We start from the raw sequence: 18,803 nt of genomic DNA, 5'->3' as shown, positions 1-18,803 counted from the left end.
TTCCATAAAATCACGAGCTCGTGTCTGAGTCTCCCTCTGGTCTTTGGTCTAGGTGCTGAGAACAATCAAGGGACACCTGGTCTTCTCTGTCACCTCCGTTTTTATTTGGTAACTCTTTGGCTAAGACAGGGATGCCTTCTTCAGCCTTAGTTTTACCCCAGGCTGCCTGGGCACCATGGGAAACCAAAATTCCAAATCAGACCCATATACTCCTCTAGGTTGCTTATTGGCTTAATCTCAAATCTCTAGGCCTAAGACCTGATCTTAATCTTCCTCTGTAACTGGGAATGGCCTATATACCAGCTCAATAACCAGTAGTGCTGGCCTGAAAAATGGGACTTTCAATTTCAATATACTAACTGATCTCCTCAATTTCTGTGAGCTGACATTAAAAGTGGGCTGAAATTGCTTACGTCCAGGGATTCTTCTACTTATACTCCCATCCCTCCTTCTATCCCTCCCACCCCATATCTCAAATCTTGCTCATGCAGTAGGATCCCTCCAAAAGCTCCCCCCTTCCTCTCCTGACCCTCTCCACTCTCAGTTAGCCTTCCCACCTGTGGCACGTCCACCGCCCTACGCGCTGTCTGACCCCACTGAGCTGAGGGTCTAAGGTCTCACCTGGCATGACCTCCATGTTGTACTCTCCTCCACCCTCACTACGGAGGAACGTGAGCAAGTCTATCAGGCTGCCCAGGCTCCTGGGGATGAGATCCTCCTTACAGATACAACCATGCCTGTGGAAACTGAGGCAGTCCCCAGACAGGACCCTCATTGCCAATACCAGATAGACACAGCTGAGAGTCACGATGGCCGCTTGTGTAGAGATAAGATGATTCAGTGGCTTTTGGCTGGATTACAGGCAGCCTCCCATTAGGTTATTAACTTTGGCAAACTGTGGGAAATTACTCAACTTCGGGATGAGAACCCTGCTGCCTTCCTAGCTAGACTTACTAAGGCCCTGACTAAGTACACCCATTTGGACCCCACCTCTCCGGCTGGGGCAAGCTTTTTGGCCTCTGATTTTATTTCTCTACCACAGACATAAAGAAAAACTTAAAAAGTTAGAGGATGGCCCTCAAACCCCTATCCGTGACCTGGTGAATATGGCCTTTAAAGTTTGCCATGCCCGTGAGGAATAGGAAAAGGCTGATAGTGAAGCCCACTCTTGCCAAAAGGTGGCCTACCAACCCAAGCTTTGGTTGCTGCCCTAAGGCCTTCTATGACACTCTGGAGAAAAGTGCCAACTACCTGGACCCTGCTTCAAGTGTGGCCAGGAGGAGCACTGAGCAAGGAAATGCCCCAAGACCCGTCCTCCCCAGAAACCATGTCTGCTGTGCAATCAAAGGGGACACTGGAAGACCGAATGCCCCTCTGGGCCTAGCCATGGAGGTACAGTTCTTCCCTCCCCTGACTTGCCGCCTTCAGGTCTGGCTGCTGAAGACTGAGGAAGCCCTGCTTCGCCAACCCCAATCACCCTGGAGCCTAGGATAACGGATCCAGGTAGTGGGTAAGGCCGTTTCCTTTTTGGACGATACAGGGGTTACCTATTTGGTCTTCCCTTCCTACTCGGGCCCCTTAATTCCTTCCCAGGTCTTGGTTATGGGAGCTGATGGACTTCCCTCCCAGCCACTAGCAACGGGCCCTCTTACATGCATGATATACAATGGAGGTTCTAAGAGGAATGAGACCTAGCCCCACCCTTAGCTTTAAAATCTAGCGAACTTCTCCACCCAAGCGGTGCCTTGAGGCAATTCTGAGACAACCCAGTTCCACAAGTCCAAGGGAAAATGTGAAGTTTTAAAGTCTAGCCACGGGGCTGGGTAGTTGGCTCTGTGGTAGAGCGCTTGCCTTGCATGCCTGAGGCCCTGGGTTCGATTCCTCAGCACCACATAAGCAAAAAGAAAAAAACCGGAAGTGGCACTGTGGCTCAAGTGGTAGGGCACTAGCTTTGAGCTGAAGAGCTGAGGGACAGTGCTCAGGCCCAGAGTTCAGGCCCCACAACCAGACCAAAAAATAAAATAAAATAAAGTCTAGCCACAAAGAAGATCAAGGAATTGTAAAGAGGATAGTAAAGAAAGTCTTGGGAAAGGAATTGAAAAAAAAAATGGTTTCCTATAAGAAAGCGTTTGAAAATGTTTGTTCCAAAGGAAAGAAGATAAACCTCAGAAAGTGTATGTAGCAAATAGTATGAGTATTAAAAATGGAGCTTATGGGTAAAGCTGGTATGAAATTAACTTGGCTATGATATACAGTCAGGATTGGTGCACTGAAGGGTGAGGTGAGTTGGCTCCTACCCCATCATCTCTAGCTTCACTCCTGCACCAACTTACCTCCTAGCACCTAATCCATGACAGGCCATTTTTCCATTCCTTCCTGGTTATGCCTTCCTGTCCTACTCCCCGTATGGGGTGAGACCTACTTGTTAAGTTACATGCCACTTTGACCTGGATACCCCCTAATTTGGCCCTGGCAGCCCCTCTGTTATTAGTTTCTTCCCCCAATGAGCCCATGTCATCTTCTTCCTCCTCCTCCTCCTCCTCCTCCTCCTCCCCCCCTCCCCCTCCCCCTCCCCCTCCCCCTCCCCCTCCCCCTCCTCCTCCTCCTCCCTTTTCCTTTCCCCTGATTTGGTGGATCCCATTGTATGGGACACCTCCTACCCTGTGGTGGCAACGCACCATCAATCAGCCTGTTCTTATCCATCAGAAAGACCTCTCCTCTTTCCCTGCTCAATCTCAATTTCCCATCTTGGTAAAACTGTCCAGAGTCTGTTGCTCATTATTAATCACCTTAAAAGTAAGGGCATGGATTCACAGGGAAAAAGACAGGCCTCCTATGATATTGTCTCCAGCCAAGGGGAGATGGTAGAGGCCCAGCGCTTCCCTGAGGGAACAATATCTCAAGAGGCTGAATTGGTGGCCCTTACAAGGGCCCTCCATCTAGCTAGAGGAAAAAGATTCATCCAGAGCCACATCCAAGAAATGACCAGAGGAACAGTTAATCAGCTTCTTCTCCACCCGTACACTCGCCTGCCAACTACCCCTCTGGCATACTAGACAACGGGCATACAGCCCCACGGTGCCCCTGTCCAGCAGGAAATAGCCAGATGACTACCGATGCCCTATTACCAAAGATGCCAGGGCATCTGTTGTGGCTCCTGCTGGTCCTAGAAGCCCCGATGGTGCCAACTCATTGGTCCCTCTCTTCCTCCCAGCTCTCTGAGTGTCTTCAGCCCCCAGGTCCTAAGCCTCTAGTGGTTCTCCCAGTCAGTGGCTAAGCCCTGAGTGAAACAGAAGAAAAGGCTCCCCAGAGAATCCACCGTCCCCTGGAATGGGCCACATCCAGTCCCAGAGGAAGTCAGGAGGGGAGTTTGTGAGACAGCATCATGAGTCACCACAGTTAATGACTTCCCAGAAGAGCAGGGCTGGACACTGAGCCCTTCGAAACACTGCTGGGGAAACACATACCTAGTCCCAAGTTAGAAACCCGCAGAGTGGGGCCACCTGTGCCATGTACTCATTGTGGGAAATCTGCACAGAGAGGGAAGCGTGCTGCTGTAGTCTGGAAGAGGGAGAGCCATAGAAGAGGAATGCTTTAGTTTCTGATGCGACAACAATATGCCTGAGACTGAGCAAATTTATGAAGACTAACAGTTCTGGAGGCTAGAAGTCCATAAGTAAGGCTCTAGCTTCTGGTGTATCATAATGTGGCATGAACATCATGTGGTGAGATAGTGTAAATGTGCTAGCTGTGGACTCTCTTCCTCTGCGTAGAAAGCCACTAACACTCTCACAGGGGCCCATCCTTATGATCTCATCTAATCCTAGCCATTCCCTCAGGCCTCTCCTCCAAATACCACTAACATAGGATTTGGGGTATTAAGCACATAAACTTTTGGAGGATACATTCAAAACACATTAAGGAGTCACCCAATGGGATTGAGTTGTGCCCATATTAAGAAAACATCAGTTGGCAGAATTGGACCAGGCAGGGAGGGAGTCAGGAGTCATAACTTGACTGCTCTCTTTCTTGCCCTTCCATCTTCATTGGTGCCTCCCATTGGCTGAACCCAGCTAGAGGTTCAGCCAGAGAATAAGGAACCTGGGCCATATGATCCTTAGAAGTTAAGAGGCCCAAGGTAAGGCCCAGAAGAATAGAACCTGGATTGATATGGGGGAGGGAGAGGGTATGTGTGGGGTGTGTGTGTGTGTGTGTGTGTGTGTGTGTGTGTGTGTGTGTGCATGTGTAACTAACACTGGGGGATACATCTTGGGCAAGATGAGGTATGAGATCAGGATGTGAGTGAGTGGGGGTGGGGGTGTAATTTGTTGAACACATAATCAGGGTACTGGGGCAGGCTCATGGTGTAGCACTGTTCATTGGTGAAAATGTCAGTCATCTTTCCTTGACCTAAGACTCATGCTCTTTGGTCCTAGGAGAGCCCTCTCAACTTCTCAATGGTAGCTGGCCCCTACGTCAGAATGAAAGTGATGATGAGGCTACCCTGGCTGCAAACTTCACCTTCTCTTACTACTACCAGCACTCCTCCCCTGTGGCAGCCATGTTCATCGTGGCCTATGTGCTCATCTTCCTCCTCTGTATGGTGGGCAATGCGCTGGTCTGCTTCATCGTGCTCAAGAACCGACACATGCGCACCGTCACCAACATGTTCATCCTCAACCTGGCCATCAGTGACCTGCTGGTGGGCATCTTTTGCATGCCTACCACCCTGGTGGACAACCTCATCACTGGTGAGTGTGGGCCAGGGGCAGCATCCACTCTTTAGTTATAAAAGCATGGAAACAAAAACAACAACAAGCTAAAAGGCTTGGCAGTCAGAGATCATTGCTGGGCTAGTATCAAGGCCAGGAGGCCATTGTAAATTCTGAAGCTGAGGGATTAGACTAGAAATAGTAGGTGCACTGATTCAATGTTTTTCTTTGTGGCAGGCATTGTTACACGTGGATCGTGTCTTATCTTAATTAATCCCCACAGCAGTTCACTGAAGCATTCTTTATTAGAGAACGTGGTCAGAGCAGTTAAGGGAGAGCTCTGTAGCTACAAAGCTGATAAGTGTCTCATAACCTATCTGCAATCTCACCCTGTTATCTCAGTCCCCCTTGTAGCTCCCAGGGGCAGAACTAGAAGCCATGGGAAGAAGGGAGGGACAGGCAGATTTTGCTCTGAATAAAGACTTAGAAATCCAGTCCTATGAGTTGTTTCCTTTTAGAAAATGGTCTTGTAGCTGGCTGCATGGCTTCATGCCTATAATTGTAGCTACTTAGGAGGCTGAGATCTGAGGATTGTGGTTCGAAGCCAGCCTGGGCTGTCCATGAGACTCTTTTTTTTGCGGGGGAGGGGGTCCGGTCGTGGGGCCTGAACTCTGGGCCTGGGTGCTGTCCCTCAGCTCTTCAGCTCAAGACTAGCGCTCTACCACTTGAGCCACAGCGCCACTTCTGGCTTTTTTCTTTTTGCTTCTGTGGTGCTAAGGAATCAAACCTAGGGCCTCAGGCATGCAAGGCAAGCACTCTACCACTGAGCCACCTTCTCAGCCCCCCTCCATGAGACTCTTATCTCCAATAAACTACTCATAAAAAGCCAGAAGTAGTTCTGTGGCTCAAGTGGTAGAGCACTAGCCTTGAGCAAAAGAAGTTTAGGAACAGCACCCAGGCCCTGAGTGCAAGACCCAGGACCAGCAAAAGAAAAAAAAAGTATGTTGTAAGACTTATTCAAACCAGTTTACATATAAATAGACGACATTAATAAATTTTTACAACTGCTTAGAATTCCACTAGATGCATTTACTACAATTTATTTTTTTTTAATTTAATTTAATTTTATTTGTGAACATACTGTACAGAGGGGTTACAATTACATGGGCAGGATAATGCATACATTTCTTACCAAGCATTGCAGCCTACAATTTATTTATTTATTTATTTATTTAATTAATTTATTTTTTTTGGGTCCAGTCGTGGGCCTGAACTCTGGGCCTAGGCGCTGTCCCTCAGCTCTTCAGCTCAAGGCTAGTGCTCTACCACTTGAGCCACAGCGCCACTTCTGGCTTTTTTCTTTTTGCTTATGTGGTGCTGAGGAATCGAACCCAGGGCCTCAGGCATGCAAGGCAAGCGCTTTACCACTGAGCCACCTTCCCAGCCAACCTACAATTTATTTTTATGGATATTTGGTTGTTTCTAATGCAATCTTCTGCAGTTAAATGAAACCATAATATTTCCTTTTTCTCTCTCTCCTCCCTTTTTCCCTTCCTCCTTCCTCCTCCTCCCCTTGCTGTAGTGGAGAGGGTTAAATGAGTCCTGGCAGACATAGTTCATGCATGCATGGTGTGACTTCACTTTTTTTGTGAGGCTCTTGGTTTTTATGTTGTTCATTCCTGTCTAGGCATGCTCCTGCTCCCTCTGCAATCCACAGGAGTTTTGTTTGATTATATTTAATGTCTTTTCATTCTCATAGCTTCTTGGAAAATGTGTTGTAAATGTGTGTGTTTTACATTTAAATTACTTTTGTTAGGGTATAATTTAACATATGATTTTAGAAAACCTGTCTTTTTTAGCTTACAGTTCCACAACTTTGATGAACACATAATCACACAGGTACCATAACAATTAACACACGGGGCAATTTCACCACCCCCAAAAGCTCTCCTTTGTCCTTTGTAGTTGGCCCCTGCCTCTGCCCTTGTACCGCAGGGGAGATTTGTGCCACAAATCTGTTTTCTGCAGGGACAGAAAGTATAGTCTGTCCTTTGCAAAAGTCATTAAGTAGAATCATACAGTAGGCAACCTTTGGAATTAACTGTGCATTTGTTTTTGCTCCTTATTGTTTCAAAATAATTGAAGACTTAATGAAAATTTGCCATACTAGTACAGAGTTCCCATGTACTTTTAACAAAATTAACTTAAGGTATTATAATAGCAAATTTAAAAGAACAGCACAGAAGAAAACTCTGGAAAATACAATTTCTCTTTTTTATTTTTATTTTTTGTGAACATACTGTACAGAGGGGTTACAATTACATGGGCAAGATAATGAGTATATTTCTTATCAAGCATTGCAGCCTCCTCCTTTGTTTACCCTTCACATCCCTTCCCAGCCTCCCCCTGCCCCCCCACCCAATCCTCCACCCCCCCTTCCCCCTCCCCCCGGAAAATACAATTTTTAAAAAGAACCAGGCCAGTGGCTCATGCTTGCAATCCTAATACTTAGGAAGTTGCAATTTGAGGTCAATCCAGGTCTTTCTCACCTGTCACCAAATTCAAAAGACCTTTCCTCAAACAATAATTGGGTGTATTCTTACCAACTTAGTTTTGTGGAATTATAAAATAGGCAGATATTTAGATATATACCTGGGCAAGAAGAGAGGCCCTATCTCAAAAAATAACCAGAGCAAAACAGGGCAAGAGGCATGACTCAGCAGCAGAGAACCTGCCTAGCAATTGAGTTTAAATTCTAGTACCATGGCTCTAGGAAAGCCAACCAAAGAACAAAAAGCAACATCTGTTAAAAGGTTTAAAAACTTTTATAAAAACATGACTACTTCAAAGATCACTTTGCCCAATTAAATGCACAATCATATTACATATTTTTGTAGACCAAAACTCAGATATACATTGACAGTTATAGGTACAACCATTTTGAGGAGATGAGCTGTATTCATAAAGAACTCTGGGCATGTTAGTGCATATCTGTTATATCAACATTTGAGAGGCTGAAGCAGGAAGACTGTAAGTTCAAAGCCAACATGGGAAACATAATGAAAAAAGAAAAAGTAGGTCAAGTGCAAAATGTCTGATTATGGTAGATAACTGTAATTACCCAGCTTTTTTTTTTTTTTTTTTTTGTCATGGGGGTTGACTCTAGGCCTGGGTGCTGTCCCTCAGCTCTTTAGCTCAAGACTATCGTTCTACCACTTGAGCCACAGCTCCATTTCTGGCTTTTTTCTGCTTATGTGGCACTGAGGAATTGAACCTAGGACCTCATGCATTCGAGGCAAGCATTCTACCACTGAGCCAACTTCCCAGCCCAACCCAGCTTTTTTGTTGGTTGTGGGATTTAGAACTCTGTGCCTGGGCTATGTCCCTGAGCTCTTCAGCTCAAGGCTAGCACACTACCACTGGAGCCACATTGCCACTTCCAGTTTTCTGGTGGGTAATTGGAGATAAAAGTCTCAAAGACTTTCCTCTCCGGTCTGGCTTTGAACTGTGATCCTTTGATCTCAGCTTCCTGAGTAGCTAGGATTATAGGTGTGAACCACTGGTGCCTGACTTCAATCAACTGGTCTACCGTAACAGACAAGTCATCCTCCCACGAGCTCAAAAACCTCAGTGGGTCACTAACCCATATGCAGTTGCCCACAAAGCAGCATGATCTTGAGAATTTTGCAGTTTCCAATGTGCAAAAGTCCATTTGTTCAATGTTGAAGACTTTTGCTTTGTCAAGTGTTGTCATGATGCATCTGTGCAGAGTCAAATCTGAGAACAACAAAACAAAACATAAAAACATATAAGACATATCAAGCTAGGAGCTAGTTGTTCACATCTGTAATCCTAGATACTCAGGAGGCTGAGATCTGAGAACTAAAATTTAAAGCCAGCCATAGCAAGAAAGTCCATGAGATTTTTTTTCTCCATCAAAAAGCTGGAAGTGGGGCTGTGGCTCAAGTGGTGAAGTGCCAACCTTAAGAGAAAAAGTTAAGGAGCAGTGCCCAGACCCTGAGTTCAAGCTTTACGTGTGTGTGTGTGTGTGTGTGTGTGTGTGTGTGTGTGTGTAGAGACAGAGAACTGTAAAACTCATCACAATTTCTACCTCCAGTATTGGAGATGACAAGAAGATAAAATGCATGGCATGGTGAATTGTAAACAAACCACACAATTAACAGCAATAAAAACACCAACAATTTAAAACAGTGAGAGGGGCTGGGAAGGTGGCTCAGTGGTAGAGCGCTTGCCTTGCATGCATGAGGCCCTGGGTTCGATTCCTCAGCACCACATAAACAGGGGGAAAAAAAGCCGGAAGTGGCGCTGTGGCTCAAGTGGTAGAGCGCTAGCCTTGAGCTGAAGAGCTGAGAGACAGCACCCAGGCCCAGAGTTCAAGCCCACGACCGGACCCCCAAAAAAAAAAAAGTGAGAAAGCATTAAAAAAATAAAAACCAAAAAAGAAAACTGAAACCAAACCAAAACAACAAAACCCCAAATCCTATGAAAAAATGTTTGGCAGGGACCAATTATGAGCAATATACAGAGGTGTTCCCCATGGGCTAACTGACTTTCATGGTCATTAACAATGTTTTGAAGTCTTGTATTTAAAAATAATAGCTGCTTGTTTTCTTTGCGGGCCTGGCTGTCTTCTGAGAGTGTCTTCACATTCATTGTCTTCCACCTGGTGGATCTTCCCTGCCTAGTCTATTCAGGCTCATAGCTGATCTCTTCTAGCAACATCCAAAGTAATGCTGGTACTCTGTAGCCTGCTAGGTGTCTGTCCTTTCTGATAGGACACAAGTGACGGTGGACAGCTAGCAAAGTGATAATACCCTCCCCAATAGTCAGCTTACTACCTCCTCCAGTCTATGTTTCCCTTGTCAAAAGAGAGGTTTTTATTGGTTTTTTTTTTTAATTGTGGCTTTCAGGATCTGATTCCAGGAATATGATTTTGGATAAGTTCAGAGATTTTTGGTCTCTATGGCATTCTGGGTTGTCTTTCAGGGCTATGTCTAGCACTGTCTGGTCCAGGTGTCCAATTGGGATCTTGGGTTGTACTGATTGTGTTCAATAGTTTCCTGTTTTAATTTTTTGGTGCTGGTACTGGGCTTGAACTCAGGGCCTGGGTCCTATTGCTTAGCTTTTCCACTCAAGGTTGGCATCCCTTGGCTCCAATTGAGCTAAAGCTCTACTTGTAGCTTTTGGGCAACTAATTTCATTGCCTGGGTGGGCTTCAAACTGCCATCCTCAGATCTCAGCCTCCTGAGTAGCTAGAGCCATCTTAGACCAGCTCATTGAGCCAACTGCACACTTCTTCCCAAATGCATTGGGTGAAGTTGAACTTTGCTAAGCAAGGAGATTTATAATACACAAATTGGCAAATGCTACAAAGCAGGGCTTTGGGGTTTGGTTTGGTGTTGCTTTGTTTTTAAAGCTAATTTACCAGCCTCCCCCTGTTTGCAACTCTCCATCATGACAAACTGTAGTGAAGATTTTTATGGACTGTACTAGGATGCCGTTGGGATATAACTTTGGGAGGAACTGATGGCCAGAGACTTGGCACATACAGCACATAGTTTTCCAAAGTAGAACCAGCTTGCTGTCTAGGGAAGTGCTAGCTTTTGTGACTTCAACTCCCCTGCATCTAGACTGGACTCTTACTATAAATCCACAGTGATTTAGGGACAAAGAGACCATAAGTGATGAGCTGGGTGTGGAGGTACACAGTTATAATCCCAGCACTCTGAAGGTGGAAGGAGGCAGGAGGATTAAAAGTTTGAGACCATCTGGACCTACATGATAAGAACCATCCTAGTATAATCCCCTTTCCCTTTTCTTGACAACTCAAGTGTAAGGATGAAATGGCCTCAAACCTAAACAGGACTGTGGAAGCAGAAAGTCAGGTAGGGACAAAGAGAATGCTCATGGAGAGAAATGGGTCAAGAGAATGGGCCATTTGGGCCCATTTGGGCCAACGTTCTAATAGTTAAAAATGGCTCAGGTTGGTCAGTTCCTCTCTCCTGGATATAGGTAAGCAGAGGCTGCATGACCCCTAGCAAGACAAGGAGGAAAGATTCCCAAGCTTCTGTCATTCCATGGGGGTCCTCTGTCATTGCAGGATGGCCCTTCGACAACGCCACGTGCAAGATGAGCGGCTTGGTGCAGGGCATGTCTGTGTCCGCTTCAGTTTTCACACTGGTGGCTATTGCGGTGGAAAGGTGAGTTTCCCTGAGCGTGGGGCTAGCACTGAGAGCCACTGTCTCCCATGCCATACTGGCGGGGCCACTCTTTTGCAGGTAAGACTGAATCCTGAGCCATAAAGGTGAGGCCTGAAGGACTGGCTGCCCCTCAGAGTTGAGGAACGTGCTAACAACAGCACCACCCATTTCTGGAAGATCTGGAGGCCTCCTGAGGGAGCTTGGTGTGGCTTCTTTGGGGGCCTGGGAGGAGCTTTGAGGGGGCCCTCATCCTGAGGGAGGAATCCCTCCCACCTCCCATAGTCTGATCCCAGCCTCAGAAGTCAGAGCTAGGAGCCTGGGAAGGAGGTTCTGGCCCTGCATCTTCACTCTAGCCCACAATTCCTTGCTGGTCGCTGAAGTCTATGCTTTCAGTCCCCATCTCCAGCATTCCTAGGTTACTCAGCTTCAAATTCCTGCAGATCCTTGACTAAGTACAGTCTTGTACATGTGGCCAGAGACATGGGATGTGGTTCAGAAGGCCTTTGGACCCGCATCGAGCCTGTGAATCTTCCTGTGGCATTGACTTCTTAGTCCTCTTGCTCAGCATCTTCAGTGCAGCTGAAGTCCCTTGTCTGCCTTCCAGGGAATAGGGAGCAGGTTTGTCTTTTGTCCCCACCACTGCCTCACCGTGTGTTGCTGGTAGTTCACTTGGTTACTGAGCCCCCTCAGTCCTATCTGTAAAATGGTTAAAAACTCTACAGGGTGGCAAAGGCTTCGGACAATTCTATCTGTGCAGCTTGGGCACAGCTTCCGGCTCAGAGCACAAATGTCAAGCGCTAATGTTATTTGTTTCTTGCCTAATTCCACATCCTCTTCCTTGTCCCCCTTCATCATGAACCCTTCTCAGCCCTGCCCCTTCTACAATCTAGTGTCCTCATCTTCTTATCAACCCATTGAGATAGGCAGCTGGCATGATGAAGCCAGGTTCCTCTAACCTCAAATTCACTAACTGTCTGGGTGATGTCAGCAGTTTTTGTTGTCAATCCTTGTTTTGTTGACATTGTTGAGTGATAGGTGCACCCTCACCCAAGGGTTGCGCTGGGTTGCAGGATTCTTCCAGCTCTACCCCTTCAAGAAGCCTTCCTAGACTACCCCAGGATCTCCTCCATCCCTTAAGTGCTATTGTACTTACTGCAAGTACTACATAATTTTAAATTAATTAACTAATTCATTAAAGTGGGTCTCTCTATGAAGCTTGCTTGTACTGGTCTTAAACTCTCCCGGACTCCTTACCTTAGCTTAGCCTCTCAAGTGCTGGGATTTATAGGCATGATCACCACACTTGGCTAGTACAAGTCTTAGGTGTTACTTGTTTTCTGGAATGTGTGGCGCTGTGAAGCCAGAAGGCCAAGGTCAAACCCACTGAGGCAGCCTAGCTGCAGTCAGGCTGGGGAAAGGGATGGCAAGAGCACAGGGTACAGGTGAAGCAGAAAGGCCCTTGGTTGGCCTTCAGCAGACTTCTTTTCAGGTACGGTGGAAGGGTGCTGGCTGGCTGAAATGGCACAGGGACAGCCTTTTACTTAGGCTTCACCCCCCCCCCCCCCCCCCCCCCCCCCCCCCCCCCCGCTCCCAGCTCCCAGATGGTAGTGAGGGGCATCCTTAACCAGCTGAACACTTGCATTTGCTGATAGGTGGAATTTGCTTTCCCAAAGACAGAACGAATGCCACAGATTGAGTGCGTTGCCTGCTGTCGGCTAACATTTTATCGTCAGAAGTGCACACGCACACACACAGGTTCCACTCTTCCCAGGCTGGCTCTTCCCTCGGTCCCATCTCTTTAAACCCTGTGGTTGCCTTGGTTTCTTAACCACTCGGGAGGGGGAGGGGGGATTAGAGGGGTGAGCTGCCCTCAATTTGCTGGCAAATTCCTCCGTGTGCAGTATCTGAGCCATGCCCAAAGTGTGAGATCACAAGCATCCACCCGGTATCTCCATCCCACCAACCTTTCCCGAGGTTAGCTCTGCTCCCCTTCCCCACTACCTTCTCCCCCCCCCCTCTCCCCACGCCCTTTCTACTGTCTCTTCTCTCCTCCACCCCGGGAGGGGTGCTGCAGGTTCCGCTGCATCGTGCACCCGTTCCGTGAGAAGCTGACGGTGCGCAAGGCGCTGCTCTCCATCGCGGTCATCTGGGCCCTGGCCCTGCTCATCATGTGTCCGTCGGCCGCCACGCTGACCGTCACCCGCGAGGAGCGGCACTTTCTGCTGGACGCGCGCAACCGCTCCTACCCGCTCTACTCCTGCTGGGAGGCGTGGCCCGAGCAGCGCATGCGCAAAGTCTACACCGCCGTGCTCTTCGCGCACGTCTACCTGGTGCCCATGGCGCTCCTGGTGGTTCTGTACGCACGCATCGCGCGCAAGCTGTGCCGGGCGCCGCCGGGCCCAGCGTGCGACGGCAGCGGTAGCGGCCGCGGCGGCGAGGAGGCGGCGGCGGCCGAGGGAGGGCGCGCGGCGCGCCGCAAGGCCCGGGTGGTGCACATGCTGGTCATGGTGGCGCTGTTCTTCTCGCTGTCCTGGCTGCCGCTGTGGACGTTGCTGCTGCTCATCGACTACGCGGAGCTCAGCGAGCCGCAGCTGCACTTCATGTCGGTGTACGCCTTCCCGCTGGCTCACTGGCTGGCCTTCTTCCACAGCAGCGCCAACCCCATCATCTACGGCTACTTCAACGAGAACTTCCGCCGCGGCTTCCAGGCTGCCTTCCGGGCCCAGCTCTGCCCGGCGCAGTGGGGCAGCCATCATCATCAGCAGGCCTACACCGAGCGGCCCGGAGGGTTCCTGCGCAGGCGGTTCCTGGTGGATGTGCAGCCCAGCGACTCTGGCCTGCCATCCGAATCGGGGCCCAGCAGTGGGGGTCCTAAGCCGAGCCGTCTCCCTCTGCGCAATGGGCGAGTGGCCCACCATCAGGACGTGCCCCGGAAAGGACCGCTCACCATCCCAGCCTGGAACATCTGAGAAGATCCAGGGATGGTACAGGCCGGCCTGTGGCTCCCAGTGAGTAGGAGAGCGTGCTCGGGTGCCTCCTGCTCAAAACCAAGGCAGTGTCCAGCTGTTGACGTTGGCATCTTTGCTGCCACACCCCCAGATAGTGGCAACGAAGGAGAGAGAGCGCTAACTATCCTCCAGCCATTTGTGTTATCAACCGAACAACCCTCATCTTTTTTGGTGCAGTCCTGGGGCTTGAACTAGGGGCCTGGGCTCTGTCCTTGAGCTTCTTTGCTCAAGGCTAGCGTTCTAACCCTTGAGCTACAGCTCTAGTTGTGTTTTTGTTGTTGTTTTGTTTTGTTTTAGTAGTTTATTGGCGGTAAGAGTCTCATGGACTTTCCTGCCCAGGCTTTGCGTTTGAATTGTGATCCTCAGATTTCAGCCTCCCAAGTATGCTAGGCTTATAGGCATGAGTTACCGGCACCCAGCTTGAGTGGACTTTATCGCCCTTCTACTAATGCAGAAACTCATGCCTAGAGAGGAACAGTGGCTAAGCAAGGTCTCTCAGCTGGAAATCCTCCTTGAACCAGTTTCTCTGCTTTCAGCCAGCTCCAGTTGTCTCCTAAAGAACCCCTAAGGTGGAGGCACAAGGAAATAAATAAATACAAACTAGCAGAAAATATCCAGCAGCCAAGGAGGCCTGTGTTTTATGCTCTGAATCACTGAGTTCTCCAAGTTCTGTAGGCTATGGTTACTCCATCTAGAACTTCTCCTGGAAGAACTGAGTGTGCTGCCCCTGCCAGCTCTAATTGTAAGTTGGTCTTACTCCAAGAAATGTCTAGGGCTATTCCCTACCAAGATGTCACCATGCAGCTGGAGGCCTGGACCTCAGAAGGAAGGAAGGGACCCTGTCCCACCTCTATCCTCCAGACCCAGGCAGAACTTGCAGTGTGAAACACATGAGGCAACTGGAAAGACAGCAAATACCAACTTCCCATCTTGGGAAACACATCTGTCTACTGAGGCTGAAAGTCTTCTGTAAACAGGAGATTACTGAGAGGGAGAAGTTGGCCAAGTGAAGCTTCAGCCAGGTGCCCTTGGGGACTTTGGGAGGACAAACACAACCTCCCCAACATGTGACTCATGGACCCTAAAGAAAGAGAAGGCCCAGGGGATCCCACAATCATTCTGGCTCCCACTAATGCACCTGCATCACCTTGAGGAAGTGAGGCACATGTCCAGGAGTTGGGAGGAAATGGCACTGCCTGTGGTGGTTCTTGTGTGCCTCAATAATTTGCAGTGCACTAGATATTTCCTTCTTACTTCTGTTACCAAAATTTCTGGAACTTTAATGACCAAAAAGAAGCATTTTCTGAGAAAGGGGATGAGGTAGGGGACTCAGCACAGGATGACTTGACTCTGTTTATTCCACACTAAGTATTATAACTATGTGGGGACTGGAAACACCTTAGTAGTCATGTGCCTAAGCATGTCCCCTGACTCTGTCGCTTAACCCACACAAATGAGGCTGAAGGAAATGTTGTTCTTGCCAGTTCACAAACCGAATAACTGGAGCCCAAAAGGGCCAAGATCACAGGGATACTAGAGGCAGGACTTACATGAGAATTTCTCTTCTGGAATGTTCTTCATACACTGTGTTGTGCCTTTCAGGGAAGGTTGGTGTGGCTGGGAGGAACACTAGAAATCTTCATATGTTTCCTACCTGTTGATTCTGAACACCTGTGGATCTGGAAGCCTGGTACCCAGGCACTTGGACTGGGAAATAAGTCTCTTATATTTGTTCTGGTAACTACTGGCCTCGGCTGCTCTGTGTACAGTGTCTGCCCCGTGCACAGTGTCTGCCCCATGTGCTGAGCAGGCTACCAAGCTCCTGTGAGTCTGGAAATACTAGCTAAGGGTCTCAGAGAGGGTATGTCATGCTGCCCATGCAGCAGCCTGCATGGTTAGTGTCTTGTGTCACATAGGCCTGAGAGTTGCTGGCTGTTTACTGGGAAGAATTTTGATTCCAGGCTCTAAAAATAGGCCAAAGAGCCATGTTGAACCCATATACTTGTCCTTGAAGCCAGCTAGGAGTTGTCTGAAACACATCTGGCCTCTTTCTGGGAGTCTTTCTTCTTTAAACTGGCCTCCCCAAAGCACAGAAATCACAGCTTTTCTAAGATGAAGAAACTAAGATACTTTCCCAAACCAGCCTTTCCACAATACTTCTTCGCTTTTCCCAAAGATAACATGTCCTGAGAGACTGTGAATGCCAAAGAAATGCATAGGTCTCAAGTCATATATTTTGCTATTTATTTTTATTTTTTATTGTCATTATAAAGATGATGTACAGAGGGGTTACAGTTACATAAGTTAGTAAAGAGTAAATTTCTTTTTTAACAATACTCCTTCTCTTGCCCTCTATTTTGCTATTATCTTTTCTTTCTTTCTTTCTTTTTTTAAAATCAGAGCCCCAGTATGGGAGCATATGCCTGCAATCCCAGCACTTAAGAGGTGGATGCAGAAGAATCATGAGTTGAAGGCCAGCCTGGGTTACTTGTATCTCAGAAGGCTTTGTGACTCATACCTACAACCCTAGATACTCAAAATCAACCTGGGAGGAAACATCCATGAGACTTCCTCTCTAAAATAAACAGCAAAAAGCTGGACTGGAGGTCTGGCATAAGTGATAGAGCACCAGCTCAAGGCTCTGAGTTCAAATGCTGATACCAATAAAAATTAAAACAGGGCATACCTGCCTGTCCAGAGACTTGATTTAAATAATGATAGGTACAACTTGATTTTTTTTTATGAATCAGTGAGGACTAGGGGATCTGTATGGAGATTGTCTGTTTCTTTGTGTATGTGATAAAATATACACTATGCACAATTTACCATTTGAACCATTTTTCAGTGCACAGTTCAGTGTCATCATTCACACTAGGGTAAATTTCTAGCACTATTTGATCATTTCAAATTGCATCTCTGTTCCCATTAGATAAGAGCTCCCTGTTCCCTCCTCCCAGCCCTGGCAATCATGATTCTGCTTTCTATCTAATCTGATTCTTCTACATATCTGTATAAGTGAAGCCATGCAGCAGCTTCCCTCCTTTGCATGCTTTTCAAGATTTTTCCCTGTTATAGTACATATCAGAATTTCCTTGTTTAAAGCTAAATGATATTCCATTGTGTGTCTATTACCCATGGACCCCTGCTTGGTTTACACCTTCCTATGATCACAAATAATATGTGAGCTTTTACATAATGAAGTGATTTTTGAAAACAGTGCCTGGATGGGGGACACAGACTCCAAGATTTCTTCCAACCTGGAAATGACAGGTGATCCAGCAGAGACTCAGGGGACAGTTGATGTGTGTGTGACTCCCCTGAGCCCACCCCAGGTGCTCAAAGTTTCCCTCCCCAAGCTTTCCTGCCTGACTAGAAAGGCTAAAATATTGTATGATCTACCCATGGTATATTTTTTGGGGAACTGTTTTTTTGTTTGTTTCATTGATTGATTGATGGATTGCTATTTTGTCATTCATGGGGCTTGAACTCTGTGCCTGGGTGCTGTCCCTAAGCTCTTCAGCCCAAGGCAAGCACTCTTAACACTTGAGACATAGTGTCACTTTATTGGAGATAAGAATCTCATGGACTTTCCTGCCCAGGCTGGCCTTGAACCATGATGCTCAGATCTCAGCTTCCTGAGTAGCTAGGATTACAGGTGTGAGCCACTGGCACCCAGCTAGGAACTGTTTTTATAATAACTTCTTTGTCCTCCCTGAATTTCTGTGTCCTGACACCTGGAATCAGCGAGAAGTCTTGCTCAACCATGACGCTAAGGAAGGACAAGCCACAGGCCATGTAGGCCTCTCTTGATCAGCCATCCTCTGCCTGTGGCAGGGCTGGGTCTCCTGAGGTGACTGCCCTTTCATAGGTGGGAAGTTGGGAGATGAACTGAGCCTGGGATGGGCCACAGGCCTGTTGACACCAAAGCCTCACCCAGAGGGCCTTTGGAGGGACGCCGTGTCCTGTGGTGTCTTACTTGCGAGTCTCCATTGATGAATAGGCTCTTGACTTCCTGAGACCATGCATAACCTACTGACCAATGTGCGATGGAGGTGGGTGCCGCCCCAGCCCACAAACCACAGTCTGCCCAGCCCTAGGCGCTGGCTTTCTCTTGGAGCCTGGAAGACGCATGAGTTGACTTGAGTTGGAATGGAGGGCAGAGTTGGCAAAGGAGAGCGAGAGTCCCCTATCAGTAATCTACTGTATATTCATCCACACACACAGGTGAGAGCCGAGCCAAGGCAAGGACTAGGAGAACAAAGCATTGCTATTAAGCTCTGTACCTTTCTGCCTCCGTTTCCTCAGCTCACCCCTCAGAAGTGCCACAAAGGAAAGACAGATGACAGCAGTAATATACGGGCATCATGACAAGCAAACAATGTTGAAGCAAAATAGATTCCTTGTTGAATAACACAATTACTGGGTTTTTCTCCTTCCTCTACAAAGCACCATATAATCATTGTAAAAAGTTTATAAAATTGAGACAAGCAAAACAGGAGAATTTAATGTACCAAATCCTGACACAAGACCCCTGCAGTCAGCATATATTTTGTGGCTTTAACTTCACTCATCCTCAGTATCTTCAGTGAGTATTTGCAATTATATCTAGGTCACCATCAGATATTGCCATCCTCCAAAGTTCCCTCATGTTAGCCATAATCACTCCCATCTCATGTCAGAATGTTGTGTCCATGGAATCAGACGTGTTGTAGCATTTACAAGTCCATTCCTTCTCATTGCTAATTAGTATTCCATGTGTGCATGTGTGTACACACATTTTATCTATTCATTTAGTGATACCCCGTTGGGTTGTTCTTAGTTTTAACTAGTATGAATAATATTGCAATGAATATATCATATAC

The 18,803-nt window shown here is 47.5% G+C and overlaps 1 protein-coding gene across 1 annotated transcript; it reads left to right on the top strand.

Moving 5' to 3' along the window:
• The first annotated feature begins 809 nt into the window (after window positions 1-809).
• Window positions 810-13,956, top strand: Npffr1 (neuropeptide FF receptor 1). The gene is made up of 5 exons (XM_042696302.1): window positions 810-821; window positions 1,120-1,267; window positions 4,416-4,751; window positions 10,834-10,933; window positions 13,008-13,956. Exons 1-5 carry the CDS (start codon window positions 810-812, stop codon window positions 13,900-13,902), a joined length of 1,491 nt encoding a protein of 496 aa, XP_042552236.1. The 3' UTR covers window positions 13,903-13,956.
• The last annotated feature ends 4,847 nt before the right edge of the window (window positions 13,957-18,803 follow it).

This window comes from Dipodomys spectabilis, unplaced genomic scaffold (genome assembly GCF_019054845.1).
Source record: "Dipodomys spectabilis isolate Male_0828 unplaced genomic scaffold, ASM1905484v1 ptg000207l, whole genome shotgun sequence".
Classification (NCBI taxonomy): domain Eukaryota; kingdom Metazoa; phylum Chordata; class Mammalia; order Rodentia; family Heteromyidae; genus Dipodomys; species Dipodomys spectabilis.
The sequence above is the reverse complement of the archived record's forward strand: the minus strand, read 5'-3'. Positions and strand labels throughout refer to the sequence as shown.